The 13,351-nt window shown below is 37.9% G+C and overlaps 1 protein-coding gene across 4 annotated transcripts in view; it reads right to left on the bottom strand.

Moving 5' to 3' along the window:
- Window positions 1-788: 788 nt before the first annotated feature.
- Window positions 789-13,351, bottom strand: part of LOC127419279 (extracellular sulfatase Sulf-2-like) — a 223,310-nt gene continuing 210,747 nt past the window's right edge. For 2 of the 4 annotated variants that reach the window (XM_051660559.1, XM_051660560.1), the window contains one exon: window positions 789-8,313. In XM_051660559.1, coding sequence (XP_051516519.1) covers window positions 7,670-8,313 — 644 coding nt within the window. In that variant the 3' untranslated portion in view covers window positions 789-7,669. Of the gene's footprint in view, window positions 8,314-10,833; window positions 10,888-13,351 lie in introns of all 4 variants that reach the window. The other 2 variants (XM_051660561.1, XM_051660562.1) reach the window with 2 other exon arrangements.

Below are 13,351 nucleotides of genomic sequence, written 5' to 3'. Positions count from 1 at the left end.
GAACTTCCTCAGCTGGTGAAGGAAGTACAACCTCTGCTGGGCCTTTTTCACAATGGAGTCAATGTGGGTGTCCCCCTTCAGGTCCTGTGAGATGGTAGAGCCCAGGAACCTGAATGACTCCACTGCTGCCACAGTGCTGTTTAGAATGGTGAGCGGGGTTTCCTGTTCTTAGCTGACAGTAGTCATACCTGTAGCCCATCCACATCAATGTTTGACATGTTGTACATTCAGAAATGCTTTTCTGCATAGCACTTTGTGGTTTTTTGGGTTCCTGTCACGTTCCTGTCAGCTTGGACCAATCTGGCCATTCTCCTCTGACCTCTCTCATTAACAAGCCATTTCCGCCACAGAACTGCTGCTTACTGGATGTTTTTTTTTGTTTTTTACATCATTCTCTTTTCTCTTTACACTCTAGAGACTGTTGCTAGTGAAAATCCCAGGAGATCAGCAGATACAGAAATACTCAAACCAGCCCGTCTGGCACCAACAATCATGCCACAGTCTAAATCACTGAGATCACATTTTTCCCCCATTCTGATGGTCAATGTGAACATTAACTGAAGCTCCTGACCCATATCTGCATGATTTTATACATTGCACTGCTGCCACACTATTGGCTGATTAGATTAATTGCATGAATAAGTAGATGTACAGGTATACCTAATAAAGTGCTCGGTGTGTCTGTCTGTCTGTCTGTCTGTCTGTTTGTCTGTCTGTTTGTCTGTCCGTCTGTCTGTCTGTCTATTCACAGAAACACTTGAGGTTTTAAAAAAAGATCAACACATAACTTGGGCATTCAACACTTTATTCACAAAGTAATGAGCACTATCAAATGTTCACTGGTAAACCAAAACAAAATATAGGTACAGTATGATAAATCTATTAAACTGTACAAGACTTTGTTAAAACCATCTCATCTCTTTTAAAATGTATTTCAAAAACAGCCATCCCTTTAAAAGTGCTAAAGCAAAAGTTTTCACTCTCTTTCAGACTTGTCTCCTACCCTCCAATTCCAACACAGTAATTAGAATTGTTTCAAATCAACCATACACAATCTTAGATAAAACTGCTTTTAGTACAGCCATGAGTGTTGAGAGGAAGGGTGAAATAAGAGAATAGAGACTCAGATTGACATTGCCTCTACACTGTCCTCAGTAAATAAACAATGTCCACAAACACAATGACCTGTACTAACAAAGTATCCCAGAGTAAGTGGACTGATCTAGGATCAGATTACCTCTTGCACATTATAATCTCAGTCATAATCATTTTAGAAGCCAAACTGGTCTCGAAACAGCTAATAATCATATACATTGGATAGTCGTGTGAATAATTTAAGCAATGACAAAAATATTGCCGGAAAAAGACAGAATAGAAAAAGCTGGATTGATATATTTATGCCTGGCGGTCGGTTTAATTTCAAATGTATAATAAAAAATATACTTTAACCATTTACATGAATTGAAAACACACATTAAAATACATACATCCATTTCATATATTTGCTCTGATATAAGTAGCCTTGTGTATAGCAAATTGTAAAACAAGCAAATATGGCGGCATGATCAATACATCAAATCTTCTTTTTCATGTGCTAGGGGGTCAACATACCACATTTTTATCAGTCAAACACAGATTATGGGATTGAATGACCGATACATCAAATTAAAATTGTTTTGTATCAAGTGTTTTGTTGGTTTAATTCATAATACTGCAACAAGCAGCAAAGACACAAGATGTGTCACAATATTTGCTCTCTCTCTCTCTCTCTCTCTCTCTCTCTCTCTCTGTATATATAAAAATGCCAATATTCAAGTGTAAACCAATTGAACTTGCAACATACATTAAAATCAGAAGCTCCATTTTTGCACGCACGCACGCACGCACGAACGCACGCACGCACACACACAGGCGCCGTTATGGGGGGTGCAGAGTAGGATGCTACCAGGATGCTAGGGGGCCCCAATTCACCACTTTGGAATAATTTTTAAATTTTTTTTTTTTTTATTATTTAAAAAAAAAATCTTATATACACAAACACATTTTAACCATTAATAGTGTAGTAAAATACAATTAAAATCTGTAAATTATAGAAAGTGTTAAGTGAGAGTGAACCCGCTTTCCCGTCACTTCAACATACGGTAACGACGCGAAGAAGAACATGATGGATGGAAAGAGGCACTTGTTGGGTGCCCAAAAGTGAAAACGGAAAAAAGTAGGGATGAAGAGGTGAAAAGGGATGAAAAATTCCCTTACAAATTGGGTCTTTCAAAATCAGAATAAACAAGCAACAATCTGCAGCGACGAAACAGTACGACAGAACAGCATTCAAGTCACCAGCAGCACCAGCGATTACGACCTCAGGGAGACAGGACTACAGGCTAGCGAGTGGGAGGCCACAGTCTTTGACACTGAAGGTGCTAATATGCAAGGTATACAAATTGTCGGTGAGAGTGAAGCAGGACAGCCCGTCAGTAGACCAAGCACGCCCACCACCAGTGTCATTGATGATAGCGAGGAACAGTAAAGAAGCAGAGAATGTAAATATCGAGGTGTTGCTCGATCATGACCTAGATCCCTCAAACTGGCCTTGCCCAGGTAAAGTCACTGATTCATTCCGTATGATGCTGACTGAGAATGGTCCTCCAAAATGCACTGATGGTCCATTCCCAAGATCACAGGACAGAAAGTTTTTCAAAAGCCTACTGCTATAGACGATTATCAAATGGGGAACGAGTGGAATGGGACTGGTTGATGTTTTCCATAAAGCAAACAAAGTATACTGCTTTGCGTGCAAAGTTTTCGATGGAGAAAAGCACACAACAGCCACTTCGTGAAAGGATACAGTAACTGCCGATGTCTGTTAAGTACATTACAGCAACACGAAACAGGGCACAACCATATTGACGCTTACCTTGCATAGAAAGAACTTGAAACTAGGTTAAGATTGGGAAAATGCATTGACAATCAACTACAAACTGCGACTGAATAAAAGTCATGACGGAAGCAAGTGCTGACCAGGATGGTCAACCTGCATTTTGTTCCTTGCAGAGAGGAACTTACCTTTATGATGTAAAAATGCCCTGATTGGAAATCCAAGAAATGGAAACTTCCTTGGATTAATTTAACTTTTAGCCCATTATGACACTGTCATGGTTCAACATGTGCAAAAAATATAGACAGAAAAAAAAAGTGTACTTCATATTTAAGTTGGTGTACACAAAATCAATTCATAAAATCCATTGCAGACTGTGTGTTACATAAAATCAGTAAACAAGTCACAGATGCTAAATATTATGCTGTTGAATTTGATTGCACACCCGACGTATCCAAGCAAGAGCAAGCCTCAATCATAATTCAAGATGTTGACATTGAACAAAGTGGCTAATGTAGAGGAATCATTTGTGGGATTCAGCACAGTTAATGACACAACAGGTCAAGGGCTTACAGAGATTTTAATTGCCACACTGGAAAACCTAGGGACTGACCTATTGAATTGTCAGGGTCAAAGTTATGATAACGGATCAAATATGAGAGGGATTCACTGAGGGGTACAAGCTTTGATTCTGGAAAAGAATCCAGATGCATTGTTTATGCCATGTGCGAGCAACAGCCTTAATTTTCTATTGTGTGATACAGCCTCTTCAACTAGTGTTTGAATTTTTTCTGAACTGTTCAAAGACTGTACACTATGTTTGCATCATCAGTGAAATGCTGTGACATTCTGAAACAGTTTGTTGACATAACATTAAAAACCCTCAGCGATACGAGATGGGGTATCTGCTCGGTGGCGTACTTGACATATTGGAAAATCTTGAGCATGAATCTAAGAATGGCAAAATTTCTTCAGTAGCACATGCACTGTCTACTGAAATACAGAGAATGGAATTTATGACTTGTCTTGTTTTTTGGAATAACATGCTGATAGAAATCACACATGCCAGCATCGCCATGCAGTCTGCCGAGATTTCGCTGGATACAGCTGTTTTGTTGATTGACAGTCTGAAAATTTCTTCTCCCAGTACAGACAGGATGGATTTGAAAAAGCTGCATCAATTGCTCATCTGCTAGCAACTAAATTTGATGCTTCTACAGAGAAGAGTTCATACAGAAATGCAACAAAGCGCAAAACATTTCATGATGAAGTGAGCAATGGTAAACCTAATCATTCATGGGACCAGGACGCCCAACTCCATTTCAAACAAACAGTGTTTTTTGTAATCGTTGACACCATAAGCAGTGAACTTAACACCAGATTTGACAATCTGAGGCAGATTTCAGATAAATTTAGTTTCATTCTGCAAATGAATGAAATGTCAGAGGAGGATTTAGAAGAGACCGCAAGGTGCTATGCTGCCACATGGGATGTGTCGAAAGACGTAATTCAAGAAGTCTATAGTGCAAGCAGTCTTGAACTATTTGAAACTGAAATTTATACTTGAGAGAAACCTTGAATCAGTATTCCCAAATTTTGTTTTTGCATTAAAAGTGTTCCTTACTATGCAGTGGCCTCTGCAGAGAGTTCTCTCAGTAAACTGAAACTCATAAAAAATGATCTGCGATCTACAATGGACCAAGACCGATTACCGCATCTGGCAGTCATTTCAATAGAGCACAAAGTTGCACGATCCATACCATTTGAGGAAATGGGCAAATGGGCAAGCATGAAAGACATGTCTGAATTTAATCGTGAGTTGCTTTTTTTATGGCTTAAAGGTTTAAGACAAGAAGCAATCTCCTTTACCCCTGCTAAATATATTTCCATGTTCTTTTTTTGCCCTTCTGGCCATGTAAAGAATGAGGTTTGTCTAGATAGTGTATATAAGACTGGTTAAATTTGCAGCTCTGCAGCGATAAGTTATTCCACTTGTGTGTTTAGAAGCTTGTTGCAGTGTTCAGCCACTTTGATATGTTTGATATTTCTTTATTTTTACTGCCTTCTGGAATGCAATGTCTTCTTGAAAATAAGAAGGAAAATGGTTATGATATTTTTGTAATGATGGGAGTGTTTACTCTTGAATTAAAAGACAATATATCATAGCGTGAGACTCTTGTATGCTATTTGCATCAACGCAGTATCAAGTAGCCTATTGTTGTATAATAGCAATGAATCTCATTTCTCTAAAAATAATTTTCTTTTCTTACAAAAATCCCCAAGTCAAAAGAAAAAAAATATTCATCTGAAAGGAGGGGGCCCATAATTCTGTCTTGCATACCCTCTTTAAAACTGTTCATGGCACCCCTGCACACACACACACACACACACACACACGAACGAACGCACACATTCACCATTGATCAACAGTATTTTGAGGTGTTGTTTAGCGAAGTTGTAAATCTGTACGTATATGACAATGTCCCACAGAGGGAGACACCTTCGAATAGAGACAAACATTCAAGAGACACCAAGCAATGGAGAAGCAGCTATCAAGGATTATGGTACAAAACAGAGTTCAAACTTGACTCAACAACTCATTCCTTGTTATTCAACATAGGTTTACTATGTTTCTCCTGCAATGAATACCAATCCGCCTTTTCACCGCATCCGACAAACAACAGAGCAGACGATAGAATGGAAGTCTGTCATTTCCAAAGGAGAGTCGCACAGGGACTGCGCTGAGTTCCGACCATCTGTGGATGTGGAATTTTCAGATCCGATTTGAGCTTCGGAGGGGTTGAAATATTTCAACTTGTGCGACTAGACTGTGAGCGTGAGTGAGAAATATTAATGTTTTTTTGTCCCAAACCTTGTTCTAAACGCCTGCAAATGCGGTAGAATGGGCAGTTATGAAGGATTCAGAAAGGATAATTTATGTTGCAAATATATCACAAGGCATTTGTAATTAAATGTGTGAATAAACGTGTGCATGTGTTATTTATTTCTAGACATGTAAAACTATGTTTAAATTACATTCATGAAATTGTACTCCCTACTTGCTGAATTATTATTATTATTAATTATCATAATAACTACAATAACAGCTTTATTATTATTATTATTATTATTATTATTAATAATAATAATAACAATAATAAAATACTAAGTGAACATTAATTAATGTAATTTAATTTTGCCATGTGCTCAACAAAATCACACACAGTAATGTTATTCTGAGACTTGGTAGAAAACAAACGCACAAAACCAACAACCTTTTTAGTTTTTTTTTTCTCCCCTTTTCTCCCCTTTTGGAATGCCCAATTCCCAATGCGCTCTTAGTCCTCGTGATGGCGTAGTGACTTGCCTCAATCCGGGTGGTGGAGGTTGAATCTCAGTTGCCTCCGCGTCTGAGACCGTCAATCCGCGCATCTTATCACGTGGCTTGTTGAGCACGTTACCGCGGAGACGTAGCGCGTGTGTAACCAAAGACCTTTCTAACTTTAATTTTCATTTACATTTTTTAAAAGGGCTGTTGATTAAATATGTTTATTGCAAATAATTAAATAAAAAATAACGCATTATAAAAATTCATGCCTGCCCCCTGACCTATACATAAATTCCGTAATAAAAGTATGTATTTTCTTACCATCGGAGAAAATCAAGCATGAAGTACATGTAACTAAGTTTTTACGAGGTGCGTTAGCAGTGGGCAGTCAGCGCGCCTCAACAAACCACACAAGCAGCGCAGCCACAGAATAAGAGCTGGTCACACATGACGGGTTCTTGACAACTAGATGAAACAACAGAATGTAGGGATGTTGAGACTTGATTTTCAATGTTTCAACTTATTTTAAAGTTGAAACATCCGTCCGTCTGATGCACATGTACATAGATCGACAATTAACAAAAAAATAGCAGAACGCAAGAACGTGTCCGTGAGAACAGGACAAACTGATGAACTCAAATGCAAAATGAATTGCTGTCGACTCTATACTTATGTTCAATGATGTGAGGATAAAACAAACAATATAATTGACTTCCAAAGCTACTTTTTGTATTGCCAAGCCAATAATGCATTTCAACATTTCAATCTGAATTATCATATTAATTATATATAGGCTAATATTTATAATAATTTGAATTATTATGTTTTAGTTATTTTTTAATTATCTTTATTTGGGGAACTTTTCAGCAAATATTGATAAACGCGATTAATTGCGATTAATTAATCGGCATGTCATGTAAAATGTTAATCGATTAACAGCCCTATTTTCTATATGTCTCAATTCCGGGTGCTCTGACATCGTGATTCATGAGTGCCTTCTTCCTTGCAACAAATACAATCCATTACTCCGTTACGACCGAATTGAAAGTTCATCACATCTGCCACTAGTGGGCAAATATGACAGATGTATGCAAGTGTCGGAGACAATGAAAAGGCGCCTTAACCCCCACCCTCTCCCAAATCCCACTTCGAAAAAGATATAGGAATAATAACAGAGTGAGAATTCTTTCTAAGTTAAAATATAAAAAGACGTGTTCTATTCAAAGCCTAGTTGATCTCATAGCCAGTTTTGGGAAAATGGACTGACCAGTAGCCGCGCTTCCGAGGCCGGTTGGAAATAACGGAGGTAACAGAGGAAATGGAGTGAGGGAATATAATGAAAGAGAAAAACAAACAGAAGGATTGTAGGCTGGCATTAAACCTTCCATTTCTTCACTATTGAAAAAGTCTTTTCAGATGTCTGTCTGAGGAGGGAGGGTATCAGAGAGAGGAACGCTAAACGAGAGTCAAACCGTTGCCTCCAAAATATCATTGCAGTCACAGTGGGTGGAGCGTAACTTTCCTGTCCGTCTCCTGTTAATAAGCTCCGCCTCTTCCTCCTCATCACTGTCCCTCCCCTCTGTCTCCAAACCTTCTCTTTGTCTGTCCCCTTTCAGTTCATTTAGGAGCTTGGGACGAGCCACCTCCGACTGGACAGGTGGCAGGGGATGTGATGATGATGAAGAAAAATAAGAAGAAGAGGGGCGTCCCCCCTGATTAAGCCCCAAAGCATCTCTCAAAACCTCAGCACCTGCCTCCTTTAATAAAAGAGCAGGCGTTGCCAGAGTGGTCAGGTAGATGGCTGAGGCAGATTGGCTGGAAGAAGACACCAGGGCGTGGCCTCGTCCTGTCTCTCCCTCCATTGGGTGGGGTGGAGAGTAGGGCTGGTTGTCGTTGCTGAGGAGGGTGAACATGTGGTCCACGGAGCGACTGAAATGAGTCCAGTCCTCCAGGCTGAGGGTGAAGTTGAGTTTGAGATCATAGGCGTGCTCATCAAGTCTGTACAAAGGTTCAAGTTCCGACCAGTTCGACTCCCCGGGAAACAGGTCAGTGTCTTCCGGGACTTCCTCCTTCTGGGACTTAACCTTCCCATCCTTCCCAAATTTGTCCTCTGTGAAAGACACACCAAAAAACACAAACACCCACACAAAACACAGTTTAGTGCAAAAAAGGAGATAAATCAATCAAAAAACAATCAATCATTCAAAAGGCACTAAATAAAAAGTGGATACATCTATATGGAGACTGACTGATGCTTGTGATTTCATGTTGGAAGGGTCGTTCAACCGAAAATGAAAATTCTGTCATCGTTTACTCACCGCTTTCTTCAACAGAACACAAAAGGAGATGTACAGTATTTTTTTATTATTATTATTTCACTTTAATTGTATGAAACAAAGATGCCAAGAACGTGAATGGTGACAACGGTGAGCACGTTTACATGCACACCACTATGCTGATCACTCTCTAAAATCAACTGATTTAAAAATCTAACAAGGCAAGAAATCCGCCTTTACATGACATTTGAAATAATCACGTAATTCTCTGCTTTTGACATCAAACCACGAAGAAACTTCGCTCAACACGTGCACACATTGGATGAGCCAGTAAGAACGCTGGTTAAAGCTACACTATGTAACTTTTGGCCCTGTAGCGGTTGAAGCATAGAACTGCAAGTTACTTGTGGAGGAACACTGTTTTATTACATCCATAATAAAATGCCCCATTAGAGTGGCTAATGCAATCTAACGAACTACCTTGCTAAGAGAGCTTATTGGCTAACTATTGGACCAATAAAATATCTTACCTGTTGAGCAAGAAAAAGCCATCTATGGGTCAGGTATAAATCCTTTCAGTTGTTGTTGCATTAAAAGTGTTCCTTACTATGCCTGTCACAGTAAACTGAACGTATCTGCGATCTACAATGGACCAAGACCGATTAGCGCATCTGGCAGTCATTTCAATTGCCATTTAAAGAATGAGGTTTGTCTAGATAGTGTATAAAAGACTGGTTAAAATTGCAGCTCTGCTTGTTGCCACCTCTGAAAAAGTCAAGCTGATGTTGTTTCATGTTTTATTATTACGGGCTCTGTCGCTTTCCCTTTTTACTAGCAGACTCTTCTCGGTTCGTGGTTTCTTTGTTTTGAAAATGGGTAATTCCACAGAGGGTTGCCTTTTTGAATGATCCACGGTCGGTGGATGCTCGTGTGTTGTGGCTACAAGCTTTCAGCTTCAAACTACTACCACACTTTTCACCGCTCATACACACGTGCCTATAGTAGCTCCGTACCTTCATTTCTTTATTTACGGATGTGGCATAATCACGCACAGATTACTGACGGAAGTATGCAATTTCCCGCCAAATCCGTCCCGGCGGCTCTAAAATATAAATCATTATTATAGGATTACCATAGTGCGGGGTAAGGCAAAAACATGGTTTGGAAGACGGATTGTTGGTGTACTTGATCATTAATGAAATGTTGTTCATTTCCAATAAAACAATCTTACATAGTGTAGCTTTAAGATGTTTACATGCCACAAGAAATTTAGTGTTTATATTTTTTTGTTGACGAAGGTTTTTTTTTTTTGTCAATGATAATGAAGATAAGTCAAGATATTAACAATGCACTAACACAGTTACATCTGCACAGAAAATGAAGTGCTTGAACAGCTGAACTTGAACCAAGTTGTGCAACAGTCAGAATGCGTAACTTACGTTGTGAATACACGTTTTATTAAAAGTGTGCTACATGTAACGCAATATCCTCCTAACTGTCTAAATGTGAGGAAATCACAACAGAGTAACTTCTAAAGAGTAGCTAATACTTCAGTTTATTCATTATATATGTTATTATTTCAGGAGCTCCGTTTTCAGGAGACAGTTTTCTCATGTTCTTTAATCATTCATATAAACATATTAATATGTTTGATATATATTTAAGTAAATTTTTTTTCTAAATGTTTGAATATTTGATGTATTGAACGAAAGTTTTGTCTGTTACAGACAGTCTGGTACATGTTTTTCTCATTTTGCACATTATCATCAAATAAAATAGGTAATTTTTTTCGACTAAAATTAACAAAATTAATCAATACGACATTATGAAATATCGACTAAATTTAAAGGACATTTTCGTCAAAAGACAAAACATATAACTAAATTAACATAAACTGAAAACTGGGTCACATTTTCATTTGGTGTCCACGGAAGAAAAATTCATACAGGTTCGGAACAACATAATGGTGAGTAAATGATGACAGAATTTTCATATCTGGGTAAATAAAAAAATAATAAAAATAATAAAAAATGATAAGTAAATGATCATGATGGTGGAGGAAAGAACGTAAATGTTTCAGGAATCAAGCGAGACGATAAGAGGCAAGTGGTGGAAATCTTCCCTCATTGTCAGAAACTAAACTGCCTTTCCGAGCAGTTTCCATGCACACAGACAGCAAGGAAAACAACTGCCTCTACAAACAAATACTGTATCATGCAGACCAGGCAGAACTAAATGCATTCAAGAGAGAAGAAATTAAAGAGACAGTGAGAGAGAATAGTGAGTCTGACAAGGCAGTGGCTTAGTGGCATTGTATCCTATGGACGAGAAGCAGAATTATTATCCAAACTCACAGCGATTTGGAGACAGGCTTCCTCACTTTAGGCCATTTCCGACGCTGAAACTGCCTAATGCGACAAGCAACGATAAGACAAACTGTTACCCTGCCCCAAACTGAAGCATGTGATAGACAAGGAGCCAATCAGACAACTCAAAGGCTTTCACATACACACAACAGCATCAATGGCTGAATACATGCAAGGCACAGTATAGAGGACGAGAGAGAGAGACAGAACAAGAGACACAAAAGACACACAGAGAGAGAGGAGGAGGCACTAGTGCTCTTCATGAGAGTAAAATATCTGAAGGAGAAGACATCTAGATGGTCAAGGAAGTAAACTGGAGCTTAAATGCTTGCAGAGAGACGGGTTTGATTTGTCATAACATTTGTAACTCTGAAAGGTTTCTGCTTACAAAAAGGTAAAAAAAATATATGGAATATAAATTATAGGGTATTCAATTTATATATATTTTTTTTATTTTTTTTTATGGGATAGTTAAATTTGGTTGTTGGAATAAATCATTTTCCATAGGCTTCTAGCTGAATATTTGAACCATCTAGTAGTGTAACCAATCTATTTCAAAAGGCAACACTGAAGTTACAGCTTCCCATGTTTTGGAATTAACAACTTGCTCTCTGTAGTCTGAGAGTGCTGGTCTAGGATTAGGTTTCCTTTTCCCGTTCTTAATCTTAAAGGAATGTTCCATAAATGTGAAGTATTTAATAATACTATTAAAAAAAGCAGTATGAAATTTAAAAACGTATTAAAAAAAAACAAAAAAAAAACTCATACGTTTTAAACAATACACTTTGGCAAATGGCATATTAACTACATTTGTTTTGCCAGTAATTGAACTAATTTTATTCTTAGCAAAGTTAAGCAAATTTAAATAAATCTAATTTAAGCCATTTGTTTAAATCTTGCTTTTGCCAGGAATATACATACATACATATATATATATACATACATATATATATACACACACACACACACACACACACACATATATATATACATATATATATATATATATATATATATATATATATATACACATACACAGTATATATGTATATACTGTATGTATAGAGTGTATGTTTAAATATACACAAAAAAATATATACTTTTAAAAGTAAAGCCTAATGTGATGACTATGTAGTCTCAAGGGGCATTCAGATCGAACATGTTCTTGTGCTAAAATAAATAGACACGGTGCAATGAATGAAACAGAACACAGGTGTCTCAAGGTTTATTTTTTATTTATTTATTTTATTTATCTCCTTTTCTCCCAATTTGGAATGCCCAATTCCCACTACTTAGTAGGTCCTCGTGGTGGCACGGTTGCTCACTTCAATCCGGGTGGTGGAGGACAAGTCTCAGTTGCCTCCGCTTCTGAGACGTCTGTTGTGCATGACACCGTGGAGACTCACAGCATGTGGAGGCTCATGCTATTCTCCGCGATCCACGCACAACTTACCACGCACCCCATTGAGAGCGAAAACCCCTAATCGCGACCACGAGGAGGTTACCCCATGTGACTCTATCCTTCCAAGCATCCGGGCCAACTTGGTTGCTTAGGAGACCTGGCTGGAGTCACTCAGCATGCCCTGGATTCGAACTTGTGAGTCCAGGGGTGGTAGTCAGCATCAATACTCGCTGAGCTACCCAGGCCCTTCAAGATGCGTTTTTAAAAGTTGAAGTTCTTTTTAACTTGATACGCCGTCTAATAATATGGTGCTCCTGCACAAGACGCTAAAAATACGCAGTCAAAGATGTCCGTCTAGCATATTTTTGACATGTCCCTCAGAAATTATGTTGACAGTAATACACTAGCAATGGAAGTTTATGGGGCAAGGCACTGTTTTAAACTTCACAAATACATACTGTTTTGCAAGTATAGCCACAAGTCCAATTTTTCAACTCCTGTCATAACATAATGTAAATTCTTAAACCTCCTGAGACCGCCGTGTGATTGCTGTGTGCATTTTCCATTTCCCTTTTTGATTTGTAACTAGCAGCACCTAATAAAAAGCAAAGCAAAAAAATTATATATATATATATATATATATATATATATATATATATATATATATATATATATAAAATAAATTCTACAGCAAATAGTTTTCCTAAAAATTGATGTGCATTTATGTGGACAGCGGGATTAAGTTGTGAAATTTTTAATAATACCAAAATATAGAAAGTCTGATTTTTTTTCATCAAATAGTTTATTATGTTTCCAGAAGTGTTGGCTATTCATGTTTTTGAGATGTTATAGACAGTACAGCTGATTTTCTATAAAGCTGAATAAATAATTCTGATACAAAGTAATGTCCAGCATCATCAAATCACTGCCAACCATATGTTCAAATCAAATTTAGCATTATAAATTCTGAATCAAAATACTGATTACCATTGTCCCATGTCTGCCAAACATGTTGAGTGATCCAAACATCATCTGCAGCCTGAAACTGAACTTTTGGTCAGATTTTAGGAGTGAATGCACTTAGCTGCATAGAAAGCTATAGGA

The sequence above is a fragment of the Myxocyprinus asiaticus genome, chromosome 28 (assembly GCF_019703515.2).
Source record: "Myxocyprinus asiaticus isolate MX2 ecotype Aquarium Trade chromosome 28, UBuf_Myxa_2, whole genome shotgun sequence".
NCBI classification, from domain to species: Eukaryota; Metazoa; Chordata; class Actinopteri; order Cypriniformes; family Catostomidae; genus Myxocyprinus; species Myxocyprinus asiaticus.
Note: the sequence above shows the minus strand (reverse complement) of the source record. Positions and strands in the feature narration are given on the sequence as shown.